The sequence below is a fragment of the Trachymyrmex cornetzi genome, unplaced genomic scaffold (genome assembly GCF_001594075.2).
Source record: "Trachymyrmex cornetzi isolate Tcor2-1 unplaced genomic scaffold, Tcor1.1 scaffold25, whole genome shotgun sequence".
In the NCBI taxonomy this organism is placed as follows: Eukaryota; Metazoa; Arthropoda; class Insecta; order Hymenoptera; family Formicidae; genus Trachymyrmex; species Trachymyrmex cornetzi.
The window spans coordinates 1,125,494-1,140,616 of NW_017297166.1; the positions used below are offsets into that span (position 1 = coordinate 1,125,494).

The 15,123-nt window shown below is 31.6% G+C and overlaps 1 protein-coding gene across 2 annotated transcripts; it reads left to right on the forward strand.

The window, feature by feature from the left end:
- The first annotated feature begins 2,299 nt into the window (after positions 1 to 2,299).
- On the forward strand, positions 2,300 to 11,217 carry Pect (phosphoethanolamine cytidylyltransferase). Of its 2 annotated transcripts, none has more exons than XM_018508124.1 (6): positions 2,300 to 2,361; positions 6,719 to 6,856; positions 8,613 to 8,792; positions 8,909 to 9,335; positions 9,606 to 9,826; positions 10,790 to 11,217. In XM_018508124.1, the coding sequence occupies exons 1-6, from the start codon at positions 2,315 to 2,317 to the stop codon at positions 10,884 to 10,886; spliced, it is 1,110 nt and encodes a 369-aa protein (XP_018363626.1). In that variant the 5' UTR covers positions 2,300 to 2,314; the 3' UTR covers positions 10,887 to 11,217. The 2 variants fall into 2 exon arrangements, with proteins under 2 accessions (XP_018363626.1, XP_018363625.1); XM_018508123.1 differs by lacking the exon at positions 2,300 to 2,361 and adding an exon at positions 2,395 to 2,620 and having other exon boundaries at positions 10,790 to 11,216.
- Positions 11,218 to 15,123: the final 3,906 nt, after the last annotated feature.

Sequence of the window (15,123 nt, forward strand, 5' to 3'; positions counted from 1 at the left end):
TATATATATATATATATAAATATAAAAGTCAGACTTGAGTCACGAATGCCGTCACACAAACACGCGTATATATATATGCTGATGTTAAATTTACTTTGAAATATCCTATCTAAAGACGCCTGATAATTTCGTTATTACATTATCGATAATAATTAATCTTTTAAAATGCCGGGGAGACCGTCTGCTTCATTCATTGGTTATCGAGAATCGTATGATCCAGTTTGGAATTTACTTTTTTACTCAAGTGAAAATATTTACTTCATCGAGGTTTATCGTGCAACAATAAAACATTTGTTATGTCTATGATTATCGCACATTTTTCCACAATGACCAAGCTTTCCAGCTTTCCAATTTAATTGCATCAACATTACGATACATGTTTTTATGGCGATGCTGTAAATCATCAGAATGTGTGGAATGTCATTGCTTCTTGTCGCGTAACAAAGTTCAATATTATAAATAAGATAACATTCAATTTATAAATAAATTTAAGAAGACAAGAAAAGTAATAAGATAGCTCTTATATTTAATTTTATTACTTTGTTCGTTACGTTTCACATATTTTTAAAATTCTACAATGCTTCGCATTTTATATAATAATCTTCGTGTCTGTTAGATTGTAATATCAGCAAACATATCTGCTAGATTATAGTGATAACAAAAATAATAACTTAACAATTTTTTAATTACAACGAATGTGTAGTAATCGCTATAACGCTAATCATGTGAATCTATTTCTATCTCTTTCTAATCTCTGAGAACTAGAACAAAGAGGTTTTTTAACATTGTAACAAGAGTGTACACACATAAATCAGGAAGAGATAAAGCATGATTGTGCTATTCATAGTCGCATTTATATATATGTATCTAATACACAGGATGCTTGAAATCCGCAAATCAATATCACACTAAGAAACAAAGAGGATACTTTTCTAGCTTATTTTTTTCGAGAACTCGCTGATATTTTGATCCACAAATTTCTGGACACTGTATATGTACATCTAATATTACAGAAAAATTATATGCCGAATTATCGTGTTCATCTAGCATCGAGTCTAAAAGATATATTTAAGTGAAATTTAATTTTTCGGTTTAATCGCAATTTCTAATAAAGAGGACTAGAGTACTATGAGTAACAGGTAACTATGATACTATATTCGTCATTTATTTGTAGAATAATGAAAATTAAAACTTTAACTCGACAGACATTACAGTGATTATTGTACATTGATTTACTAAAATAATCGAAATATTTGTCACTTCAAAAATATTTTGCATTATCGAGTTAAATTGCTACTTCATTCTATGATTAATTCTTCAAAACTGAGATATAGCTTTTATAACAAAGAACTTTTACCTATATATATACAAGAATAGAACATAAGAATGTATTTTCGCGCATATATCATACTTAATGCGGAAAAATCAGAGAGATGCGTCTTCGCATCTGTCAAATAATCTTCAACAATCGATTATGCGGGCAACTCCATAATGAAACTTTGAAGATGCCGATATAAAATTTATTTTATCTCTTCGAGAGACTTTGAGAAAAAAAATTTCGAAATTTAAATCAATAAATAATAGTGTGTTCGGTAATCTTTTTCTTTATATAAAATCACTTTTTAATCAAAGCTTAATCATGTAGACTTTTAATTCGCAAGATAAGAATTGAAACCAATTAACGTTTACGAAATTGATACTAGGAGAGATGCGCGTTATCGTGTCAATTAAATTTTTCCACAAGGGCTGTGCTTCCCCTGGATCGAGTTACGTCAATCCTGATATTCCTGATCCCTACTCGACGATGACGTCAACTCGGCGTGAGAATGAGATTTTAATTCTTGTGAGTCACGGGACGCGGCGGGATTTTAAAGCCCGCCACTGAAACGTAATAGGTTTGTTCGCGTCGCATACTCCAACATGTTCCTACCATAGCTCCTTCTTTCTCCAACGAGCGCGTTTGAGTGAGTGGGAGCTACGGTTGGAGGAAGTAGGAGCATGTTGGAGTACGCACGCGACGCGACAAACCTATTGTGCAATGTATATATGAAACAACGCATGCGATCCGACTCACTTCTTGTCGGGTGGCGAGGTCTAGTCTGGCGATTACTCCAAGTTCTGCGCGCGCGTGGCCTCTCCCTCCACCCTTTCCGTCCCTCTCTATCCTTCTTTCCGATCAACCCACGACCGGCCGCCGGCAGACGTCACTCCGAGACTTCGAGTCATTCCAGTCCGGCACGATAGTCGCGGTAGGAACTGTGGGAAGAGATAGTCAGTATTGTCAGTAGTGTCAGAAACTTGATCGTGTTCCGTCATGACGGAGGAAAACCGCAAGGAGGTTCGCGTCTGGTGCGATGGGTGGTAAGTGTCATTTGTGGATCTTTTCGTCGCGTCGAAGGGAATACACGTTGAATAGAATCACAAAGAACGCCGCTCGATGCGGCTGAATGCGGCGTCGCTCGTCGTCGCCCAGCCGGTCGACAAGGTATAATACGTGTCGTCTCGACGTGTCGCACCGCGCGGGGTGCGGATTACCGTTCCATCCTCGCCGCGAGCTTCGTTCGGAACGCGATCAATCGATATTATTGCACGGTCATACGTGTCCAACCCTCCTACCGGCGCGGCGTAAGTAAAATTGCGAGGAAAGCGAGTTTCCTGAAATTAGCTTTCTCGATCTTCCTCGTTAGTAACTTTCACGCGATCACTAATTGCAAACGATTTATCCTTAATTATTTACAGATTTCTATAGAATCTTGTATAGAATTATGTTTTTATTTATATTTTTTTATAATTCTATTATTTAATTTATATTGTAAGGATTTTATCGTGGAAAAGAGAAGAGACAAGAGCGCGTTCTCCAGTCTTTTTTTTTCTAGCGAAGTAGATTAATTAAATGAGGAAATGTACACTGCAAAAAATGTACTAAATATTTGTTTGAGTAATACTAATAAAATATTTATTATTTACATGTAAATATATATTTATTTGATACAAGAATCATTAATTTGATTCAAGTATCATTTTTGTTATTGAATAAATATTTATTTACTATAAGTAAATGTTTATTAGTATTATTTAAACAAATATTTAATAAACCTTTCCAGTGCACGAGAAAGTCGAGTTCCTGAATTAGGGTAACTGTCTCAATTACTGTGCCTGTCCCTATCAGTGTGCTTTTGTATTTCGACAAGTCATAAAGAAAACTATTTTTTCTTGTTAAGTTAAATTATTAATGCATACAATACCGAAGATAATATTTTATTTTTTTAGTATTAAATTGTTTTAAATATTTTTCAAAAGATATGAGGAATTTATGTGAATCCAGTAATACGTACCGCAAGATTTTAAGCTTGTCTCTATTAATGTGCCCTGTATTGGAGCTGAGAACGTTGTGTTATAAGTGTACATTGAAATAAATATAATTGAAGTAATGATTTATGTAATATTAACTTAAACAATTAGCTTAAATTTATTACCTGTTTTAGTAACTATATGTTAAAATGAGTCAAATGTGGATAGACACAAATTGGGGGCACATTAATAGGGCCATCGCCGCTTGGAGGACTCACCAATAGGGACAAAAACATGGTTTTTTATTTTTGTCAAAAACATTATAAAGTATTAACATTTTAGATTAAAGAAATATTATAAGAAAAAGAAATAGCTGGAAACCCATATATTGATGGCAAGCAGATAAAATTAAAGCTACAATATTTAATAATTAATTCAGTAATAAGCAAGTTACTGAATTAAAATGCACGTTAATAGAGACAGTTACTTTAGTTTTCCGATTTTTATCGTTAACTTTCACTGCAAATGAAGGATTTTATTCTTCTTAAAAGATTTCTATTTATAGAAATTATATTCTCATTTATATTTTATATTCTAGCATTTAGTTTATATTCTGGAATTCTATCACGAATAAGAGGAGAGACAAGCGTGTTCTCTCGAAGTCTTCTAACGAAGTAGATTAGTTGAATTGAATGAGGAAATATGCGTACACGAGGAGGATGAATTTCTGAATTAGTTCCCCCGAGTTTTCTCGTTCATTTTACGTGGTCGTAAATGAAGGATTTATTCTTATTAAAGATGTCTACTTATTAAAGATGTATGCTTATTAAAGACGTCTACATAGAAATTATATTCGTACTTATTATTTTATAATAATCCTATTTACTTTATATATCTATATACGGGGTTTTATCGTGAACAAGAAGAGAAGCAAGTTTGTTTTCCTCTTATCCATTTCTTAGAGAATCAAAATCTCATATCTATTTCTCATGTGATAAAGTCTTATATCTCCATTTCTACTAATTTAGATTAACTTCAATCTCGGTTTGATTTACTTTGTATCTTTTTCTAAGAATTAAAAGTAAGTAAAACCGAGATTGCAATTAATTTACATTGATTGAAATGGACATAAATTTTCCAGCAAAATAAATTAATCAAGTATAGTCAAGAGAGACAAGTTCCTGAAGCATTCTCCATATATTTAAACTTTCACGTGCTGATTGCAAACGAATGATCTTACTATAAGATTTCTACTTGTCTAGAAATATTTTTATTTATATTTTATTATTTTATTTAGTTGATATTTATATTATAGAGGTTTTATTGGACAAGAGAGAAAAGGCAAGCGAATTCTTCAGTCACTATTCTAGCAAAAGTAGATTAGTTTATTGATTAATTGAATGAGGAAATGTACGGGAATATATAAGGAATGTACTCGAGGAAGAGACAAGTTCTTGAATTAGAATCCTCCGATTTTCCCCGTTAAAACTTTCACGCGCTGATTGCAAACGAATGATTTATTCTTATTAAAAATGTCTACTTTTCTTAGGAATTGCATTCTTACCTATACATATTCGTATATTCGTATATTTTATAATTTTATTATTTCATTTATATTAGAGAGAATTATTGTGAGTAAAAAGAGGTATTTTCCAGTCTCTGTTCTACACGGAAAAAGCAATTTTACTGAAGAATCTAAAAATTTAGTTAGATACAGACCTGGAAATAATTTTGCTGGACCATCAAAATAATTAGACAGGATAACAAATTGGTGGTTAGAATATAAAAACATTTTACAGCATTGTTCATCTTGCTTAAGATTCCTACAAAATTATTTTGATGGTCCAATAAAATTATTTTCAAATCTGTAGCTAAATCTCTACACTGAAAAAAATGCATGTAATTTTACATGGAAATTACATGTCTATGACCGGAAAATTACCTAAATATGATTGGAAATTTACAATTTCCAGTAAATTTCCAATCATGTTTATGTAATTTAAATAATTTTCCAGTCATAAACATGTAATTTTCATGTAAAATTATATGTATTTTTTTCATTGTAGTAATATTTGTAGATTCTTCAGCAAAATTGCTCTTAGTTAAATCAGTCGAATGGGCAAATATATATGACGTACTCCGAAATCGCGCGTGATTGGCAATAGAGAATCGTCTCCGGTCGGAGCAGTTCACTGTAACACAATTCGGAGCAGCGCACGTCCTCGTTTAGCGCTCTGATAAAATGGTACAGGGACAGGACGAATATGATAGACCGGTTCGTCGGTGCTGGTCGGTCGCCGAATTCAAGTCCCTGTTCACGGCCCCGGATCCTTTCATTTTTTTCCAATATACGATAACTCGTTTAAAAAACTTGCCTATTTCAGATAAATTATATCTCCTTTATTAAGTAACGCTACCGGCAAACAAGTCGTTGGAATGATAATCGATTAGCGATAAGCGCCCATGAAATATGATCGTTGTTTCGTATACGATGTTTACGATTCATTACAATTTTTTTTTACGATGTCGCAAAGATCTTTGGAATGCAAGACCTTGGCTGTGACTTGCTCAATTTATGTTTATATTTTACGTTATTATACATGTCAATCAAAATCAATACATATTAATGATGCAAAAATATATAAACTCGAAAATTGTAGCTTGTAACAAATATGCCGATTTTTATTTTATTTTGTTGAATATTTTAACACTAATTTTAATCTCTATATTTCTCTCTTTTATTTCGATATATTTTATTATTTACCGAATTTTATTTACGACTTGTTTCTCAGAACTATAACTACGAATTTTTTCTACGTAATTGTTTAATATTAATTCGACCGCAATGGATATTTATACACACAGATTCATACAATCAGTATGTGTCGTCATGCGACTTTATTCAACGTTATCATGACAGGCGCGATTAATATAATAGTTACCACAGCATTTTATATTCAGAGTCTGTTAATGGACTGCTTCTCTCGAAATCTTTGTTGAATTATTTATATATTACGTATTTTTCATTTTTAACGTATCGTATGTATTAGACATTTTTATGCTAAAATGCAGTTTTTTTTTTACTGTGCCCTAAGAAATATATTTTCTTTTTGATTGTTTACACAATTTGCAGATTTTAGTTCAATATTATTTAAACATGGAATGCGAGGCACAAACAATTTATAGATTTGTACAGATATTGCTTTTGTTGACCTATTATTGCTTATACAAATGAAAGTGATATTTAATCTTTTCTTTCACTCAAATAATTTAGACAATATTAGTTCGTAAAAAAATTTCCTATTTTTTATATTATATTATAAAAATGAATTTTTTAAAAAATAATTCTTTTAATGAAATAATTTTATTGACATTTTTGTTAATGATATTCCCTATTTACACAAATTAAATACACGATTGCTTACAGTTATGACATGGTGCATTTTGGACACGCAAATTCCTTGAGGCAGGCGAAAGCTTTAGGCGATTATCTGGTGGTAGGTGTTCACAATGATGAAGAAATTACAAGACACAAAGGTCCTCCCGTCTTCACTGAGCAAGAAAGGTATATATCTGTTGCTTCATTAAAGGAAATTATGTAAGTTATAATAACCACGATTTTGATTGTCGTTCTAGAGTTGGTCATTATGTGTTAATCGATTTCACGTTCCGTACATTATTTTCTTGAAACTCGTAATACTAGTGGATACAAGTGTTCTCTACTTCTTGTACAATACACATTTTTCTCTCTTATGCCTTAGAAACGTGTATATAATGAACGTTAATGTTCTGATTCTAGCACATATACTTTTAGTCATTACGTTAGAAAAAATGTTTATCCAAGTTCTATATTCCATATTATCATTTAATGATAAAATATTTATGTATTTCAAAGCTATGAACACTCCAACGACTTAGCAGGAAGGTCTTGCTAGAGTAGCTAGAGCCTTGACATTTTAGGTCAATATCTACACAGAAAAAATTGAACTGAACTGTTATAGAACGTACAATGTTATTTTATTACTATATAGAGCAAGAATCTTGTCAGTTGCATTTACATAAGTTACTTTTTCCAGTGTTAAATCATAGATTGTAATTGTATAAGATTATATCTCCAGTATAAATTACAGTTTGTAACTGTACAAAATGCTGATAACAATTTTCAGATTGTAATCATATAAGAATATGCTGATACGATAACAATGAAACTTTTAGAACAAAATAAAAAATTGTTTTCTTCCAAAAAGTCTTAAACAATTCGTAAACATTTATTTAAATGTATTTAATAAAACGTATTTAAATGTACGAGGGTGAATCAAATATAAACTGAACTTATTTTTTTTTAATTTATTGAAGCACTATAAAAATACAAACGTATAAAGTTATTTCTCTATATAATCTCCGGACATAGAAATTCATTTTTTCCAACAGATAGATAGTTTTTTATTCCGCTATCGTAAAATAAAGGTGGTTGTGACACCAGTCAATTGCGCAAGAACGCTTCGGCAGCAACATCGTCATCAAATCTCTGTCCTCCGAGTGCATCTTTTAGTGGTGCAAGCAAATAATAATCGCAGGGCGATAAGTCCGGAAGGTGTTCCAGTGTAGTCCATAACAAATTCTCACTTTTTTGTCGAGTTTGGACAGCTGTATAGGACCGGGCATTATCGTGCAGCAGGATAACGTCTCGTATTGGAAATTCGCGTCTTTTCCGATAATATGTGAGTTTTGTTTCGTCCAAAAGTTGGCAGTAGTATGCGGCGTTCACAGTATGACCACGTTCATGGAGAAAATCAATGTACAAAACTCTTTTGGAATAAAAAAATACAGTTGCAAGAACCTTTCCAGCTAAAACCGACGTCGGTTACTTTCATTTTCAACTACTTCTCAATCTTCTAAAAATTGTTTGTGCCACGCGTACACTTGAATCTTCTTAAGAGTGTTGTCCGGCCCGAACTGTGCTTTAAGCCTTTTCAAAATGTTGTAAAAAAACTTGATAATAACCCATTGCGCAACAGGCGAGGGGTATCTCTTGCTCTGACATCGTGTACTGACTAAAGGAGCGGTAATGTGAAGTCCTCTACTGGGGGGATCTCCTTTAGGCATCCCTAACTGTAATGCTTAGAAGCCGCACCTCTCTTCGTTCACCTCACGGCACGTACAAAAATAAGTTCGATTTATATTTGATTCACTCTCGTATAATAAAGTCGATAAAATAACAATAATGATTACATATAAACGTAAATATTATAATTATGAAATAAATATAAATATTATAATTCCAAAGTATTAACGTACTGATCAAATTTTTTTTTTCTCAGGTATAAAATGGTGCGCGGCATTAAATGGGTAGACGAAGTAGTCGAAGCTGCGCCCTACGTCACTACATTAGAAACATTAGATAAATATAACTGTGATTTTTGTGTTCACGGCGATGATATTACAATGACGGCTGACGGCGTGGACACGTACCATTTAGTCAAGGCAGCCGGCCGCTACAGGGAGTTTCTTTTTTAAAAGATATTAGAAATTATTAAAGATATAAACAAATTAATTTATTTAAATATTTATTAAAAATTATATTATTTTTTATTAAGAAGGGACTTGATTATTTCAGAGAAGTCCAACGTACAGCTGGTGTCTCAACGACCGATCTTGTAGGACGTATGCTGCTGATGACACGACAGCATTTTCGACAGGGTGACAATGAATACAGCGTCGACAGAGAACCGAGCAAGAGCATGGGTCAGGATCGAAACGCTCGGAGTCCGTGGACTGGCTGTTCGCAATTCTTGCCAACCACACAGAAAATTATACAATTTAGCGACGGCAAAAGTCCGCAGCCGGGCGATAAGATTGTGTACGTGGCTGGCGCGTTTGACCTCTTCCACGTGGGGCACTTGGATTTCTTGGAAGTCGCTAAGAAAGAAGGAGACTACCTCATTGTCGGTCTGCATACCGATCCCGCCGTTAATCGATACAAATACGGCAATCATCCTATTATGAATCTTCACGAACGAGTTCTCAGTGTGTTAGCGTGTAAGGTGAGTCTTCTTTTTGCGCTTCCGAGATTTTTTATAAGTATCTGTATTTTTTATCTGTACAAGATAGCGTGAAAAAATACGTATAATAAGATTAGTATTAATATACAAGATCATTCATTGCATGAATATAAGACGCAATCTGCGCAGTTTCGAGAAAATTACGACGCATATTTTCAGTGGAAAAAATCTGATAAGTCATGCCATTAATTAAAAAGAAATATGATTAAAGCACAGTTTTTATACATTGTAATCTCTTCTTTGAATTTACAGTATGTTAATGAAGTTGTTATTGGTGCGCCATATGCAGTGACGAGAGAGCTGATGGAACATTTCAATGTTTCTGTCGTGTGTCACGGACAAACGCGCATAATGCCTTGCGAAGATGGATCGGATCCATACGCGGAACCCAAAAAGCAAAATAAATTTAAATTGTTAGATAGCGGTAACGATATGACAACGGAAAAAATTGTTGAAAGGATCATTCTTCACAGGTATGTTCTATCTTTACAGTTATATTATGCATGTATATTTTCTTTATCACACTTCTTAAGCACAATTTTTTGATACTTCAATCTAAAGAAGATTTCTAATGATAATTTATACATTTATGTATAATTATATATAAATATACATTTTTTAGTTAAGAAATACTTGATGAAATTACATCAATATATATTTTTACTTATTGTTTCAATAATTTCTTCAATTTGTTTAGATTTAAAACAAAATATGTATACAAAAATTATTTATTTGGCGTTTTCGTTATTCACATTTATAATTAAGTATACAATAATTAGTTGTGAGAGAATAATACAGTAACTGATTACGTTATTATTTAACGGACAACATGTTATTTGTGATAACATATATGTATATTGACTTCCGTCTTCGAGTTGTTACATATTTTTATTTAAACTCCAAAAGCTGAAAATATGTTTGATATATTCCTCTATATTTCGCGTTCCTATCTATACCCGTAATAAAATTGATATTGCAAAAGTAAAACATCTTAATTAGGCCAAAAGGTTAAAAACAATTACATATTAATTTTTTATATTCTGCTTTTTATCCCCTTAGGCCGAACGAGCTTTATACGGTTATTAAGAATTTCAACAAACGTTGATAAAATCTGGTTGTTTTGTATTCTTTATTCAATTATTAAGTAATCGTTAATGGGACAAATCTGGCAGTTCTGTATTTTCTATCCAATTTGCAATAAACGCATATTTATGTACTTCTCATTATAATTTGTTGTCATTCATTCATTTACTGCTTCTGATGGGATATGTAATTTTATTCAACATGCAAAGTATTTTCTTGAGTTCCATTTTACTCCATTTTTCTCATTTATCGCGAGACGTAGTAAATAGTAGCCTATTTCAATGATAACACATCCACATATCCCAACAACTACGAGCGTTCCTGTCACGTGTTGATCTAGCGTCTAATTGCAGGTTGGAATTCGAGGATAGAAATTTAAGGAAGGAGAAAAAAGAGCTTGCCGCTTATGAAGCCTCCATCAAGTCAAAGAAAAATGACAAGATTGAATAATTGTTTATTTTGTTTCTTTTCTGCGAACATTCGCAGCGTGTATGTGTGATGATTAGATTTTATAAAGTCAATGTGTAAATACAATGTCACACCGACACTCAATTTATCATTTCGAAATGCCTTACATAGTTAAAATGAATAATCAATCAATATATGCTAGAAATAGCAGTTAGCGATGTAGAAATCCACGTTAGTTTTACTTTGTTGCAATACGTTATATGAAAAATAATATACAACGACGATTATTATGAAATCAGGCGAACATTTTATATGCAAGGTGTGTCAGGACTATCGTTCGTTCTATGGTCATGGTTTCTTTTTATCAATTTTGAATCCATTGTTTAAAAAAAGATGTATTTACGTTTTATTTAGAGTTGGAATGGAAATTAATATCTTTTCTGATTATTTATGCATATTTTTTGGAAATTTTAAAGAGATTTTATCAACTAAATTTGATGCGATAAAATCCGGAAATTAGCAGGGAATGGAAATAACTCGTTATTTGTAACGAAGTTACAGTTACTTTTTTGATAACTTTACTAGTAACTGCGTTATTTTTTTTCTTTGATAACTATAACGGTAACGAAGTTACATTTTTTTGGTAACGGTAACGAATTTTACAGTTACTTTTATCGTTACTTTGCACATGATTGGACACAATACGACACAAGCCACTTACACTGTAAAAAAATTTCGTAAATTTACACATATAATAAATGTAAAATAGATTACATGATTAGTTCTGTAAATATAAAAAAATCATGCAATTTTACAGAAATTATGTAATTCCACAAAAATTATGTAAACTTGTTTTTCTTGTGTAAATATATTTTATTTTATATTAGAAATTATGTAAATAGCAGCATATTTTGAATATTTTCTGTAATTATCCAAATTTTAGTAATATTACGTAATATAAAAGAAATTTTTCGCGTATTGTTATTAAATGTATAATAATATATAGTGCGAAATGTATTGTTATATTATCGTTCTTGTAGCTACACATACACATTGTAATTATACTTTCATGATCTGCTTAGTTCCAAACCAAGAAATTATTTTTATTTGCATATTGCAAATTTACAAACGTGTGGACATTTACAACTTTTATTACAGTGGATCTCAAAATTATCCAGCACAATAGTTGTAATTTTACACAATTTTTTACAATGCGCTTGAGACTAGAGAAGCCTCTAAGCCCGTCCGCTGTGATTGTTGATCGTCAATTTAAAAAAAAGTAACGGAAAAATAACGAAAAGTTACTTTCTCAAGTAACAGTAACAAGTTACTTTTAAAAATCGGTAACTAGTAACGGTAACTTGTTACTTTTCCTACTCGGTAACGAGTAACTGTAACTTGTTACTTTTAAAAAGTAACTTTCTATTCCATGGAAATTAGTATATTTTATATAATTATTTTATAATTATGTAACTATTATTGTAATTGGCATTGTAATTGATTTACAGGACGAGAAAGTTTATATATATCCACTATAATGGTGCTAACAATGTTACATTTTAAGACAAGGAATATATTACAATGAAATTATAACAAATCTTGGAAATTTTAAAGAGATTTTGTCAACTAAATTTGATGCGACAACATAAAATTCGGAAATTACTACATTTTATATAATTATTTTATAATTGTGTAACTATTATTGTAATTGGCATTGCAACTGATTTAACCTTTACGGGACGAAAAAGTCTATATGTATATCGGCTATAATGGCGCTAACAGTGTTATATTTCGAGACAAGGAATATATACAATGAAATTATAACAAATATTATTTAAGGAAAAGTTGTGAGATTTTAAACATAAATTCTCGTCTTCTAAAGTTTTTAACATTCGAACTCTGTCGACTACTGAATTGCGAAAAAATGAAAAGCTGGTGTTATCTCTTTATTCGATTTCTTCAATTAAAATAGCAATTATAAATATGAAAATGACAATATTGATTTTTAACAATTAATACATTTATTGAATTTTATTGTGCTTTAAGCTAATTTAATTTTAATTGAATCTTTTAGCAGAAACTTATGTAAATTAATTTTGGACTTATATTTCTAGTCATAGGGTCTAATGAAACATAGCCCTGGAACACCGTACATATATTTCGACATATCTCTAAAAGACAAAAGTTGTCTTGAAGGTATATCGTGCGTTATAAAGCCTTTGAATGTAGATATGCCTAGTAATTAAATTATTCTTTCACGTGATGTGAACATTGTAATGTCGTTGCTTGATTTAAATCGAAAATAATCAATTACATATAAGCATAAAGCAATCATGTGAGACACGTAGAAACGAAGATCGAATATTTTACAAGTTGAATTATTGAATTCCGCTACTGTGCTCTCTTTCATCGTGCGATAATTTTTGTATAAATTTAGAATTCTATCGTTTTTATTCTTTCCATATACACAGAGCATTTATTATTTATTTTCGATTGGAGTTTTAGTACTTTTGAACAAATTATCTATTATTAGATATAGTTGGAATTTTATTGAAATAGTGACATGTTCGGTCTTCAAAGAAAAATTATTCTCGTTGTGCAATATGGGGGTGTATTTTTTCTTATATTTTCGAAGTATTTTACGCGTTTGATTAGGGAAAATATATTGGAACGCGAGTATTCCGTAGTCCTTTATCCAGGAAATAGTCGAAATTGGCAGATAAATGAGCTAGGCTCGTGATTCGGTCTAATTAATCGGAAGTTCCTAAGCATTTACAAATGCCTATCGCTTATTTCTGAACGATACTGAGATCACGTTACTGGACGGCGATACTTACGACCAAATTTCGGGTTCGTAAGATATCCGGTCAAGTAATTAATTAACTTTACGACAAGCATTGTTTATTGAACAAATTATGACGCGTAATTTAAGACGTTAGATTTTCTAATGGAAGGTATATTACAATATATTGTATGTCCAAAAAAATATAAACGGAGCCAAAGAAGTTAAGATTTGCGGCGCATGTTGTATAGACTGAACGAAAACAGAGTTACCGTTTATCTCCAACTTTAACTGTTTGCGTTTAGGAGGAAATAAAGAGAGAAGTGTTTGGCAGTATGTAACATTGTCGTATATGTGTGAAGATGTTCGAGAATGTTCCAGATAAACTATTGGAGTTAGATATTAAATCGCGAAGAACTGACGACTGTCTGTCAGGCTTTCACTGAAGTAGGGTTCTGTGATCAAGTCGACGGGTAATTTACAATTGAACGAAGAATCTGGGACATCCTACATAACGCAAACAGGTTCTTCGACCTGATGGTATCGATGTCGATAAAGTTGTAGCGATAGTTGAACTAGATTACGCCGGAAGGAAAAAATTGTACAGTTGATGATTTTCTACAGAAGAGTCGAGACACTGAGAAAAGATTGTAACACGCAGAAGATATTGTTTAACCTTTTATTTTATAATAAATAGTCATTGTACACGTCACATCTACAATAGTCGTAAGTAATATGTATTACGCTTCTTATAAGAAGCATAACTATAATTACCTTCTTATAAGTCACTGCTTTTCCTAACGTGATTTCTATCATTCGTATTTGCATTTGTATGAATTAGTAAAAATTTATTGATCTAATAATGTACAATATTTATAATATATTTTTTTTTATAGATGAAGACCTTAACGTCAGAGATTCATACTGTTGCACCAAATCATTTTGAACAAAAAAACTTTGGTACGAATTAATTATTACGTTAAGAAAGTAACTATAGTTATCTTCACAGATTGATTATCGTGTCCTCAGAATCATACCTTGCGTTAATACGCGATTAGTTTGCTCTCTCTCTCTCTCTCTCTCTCTCTCTCTCGCACGATCGTTTTATTAAATATATAAAACTTTAATTCTTTTTAGAGTGTTCTTAAGATAGCTTCGAGAGAGAAGGAAACTTGTTAAAAAAATTGCAATCAGGTTCATTAATTGCTCTAACATACTAACTAAATAATAATTCAGCGAACAAATTAACTTTTCCTCGCTAAACATTTAGAGATTCCTTTCTCCTATTAAATCTTATTCTTCTATTAGAAACAGATTGATTCGAAACTTTCGTCACAGACCTCCTCCAACATATTTTTTATTTATTTAACTGCGATATATTATATATATATAGATCTTCGTAATAATATACGTATAAAATTTGCGCTGTTAAAAGATATGCTGTAAAATGCGAGCCGCATTTGTGTTTATTTACAAGATGTGATAAATTCGTGCAAC

Excerpts from the sequence above, each read along its gene's own strand:
- Pect (XM_018508123.1), top strand. The coding sequence starts at position 2,448 with ATGCGGCGTCGCTCGTCGTCGCCCAGCCGGTCGACAAGGTATAATACG. Across the intron at positions 6,857-8,612 it reads GTCTTCACTGAGCAAGAAAG|GTATAAAATGGTGCGCGGCA; the intron begins GTATATATCTGT and ends TTTTTTTCTCAG. Across the intron at positions 9,336-9,605 it reads TCAGTGTGTTAGCGTGTAAG|TATGTTAATGAAGTTGTTAT; the intron begins GTGAGTCTTCTT and ends TTGAATTTACAG.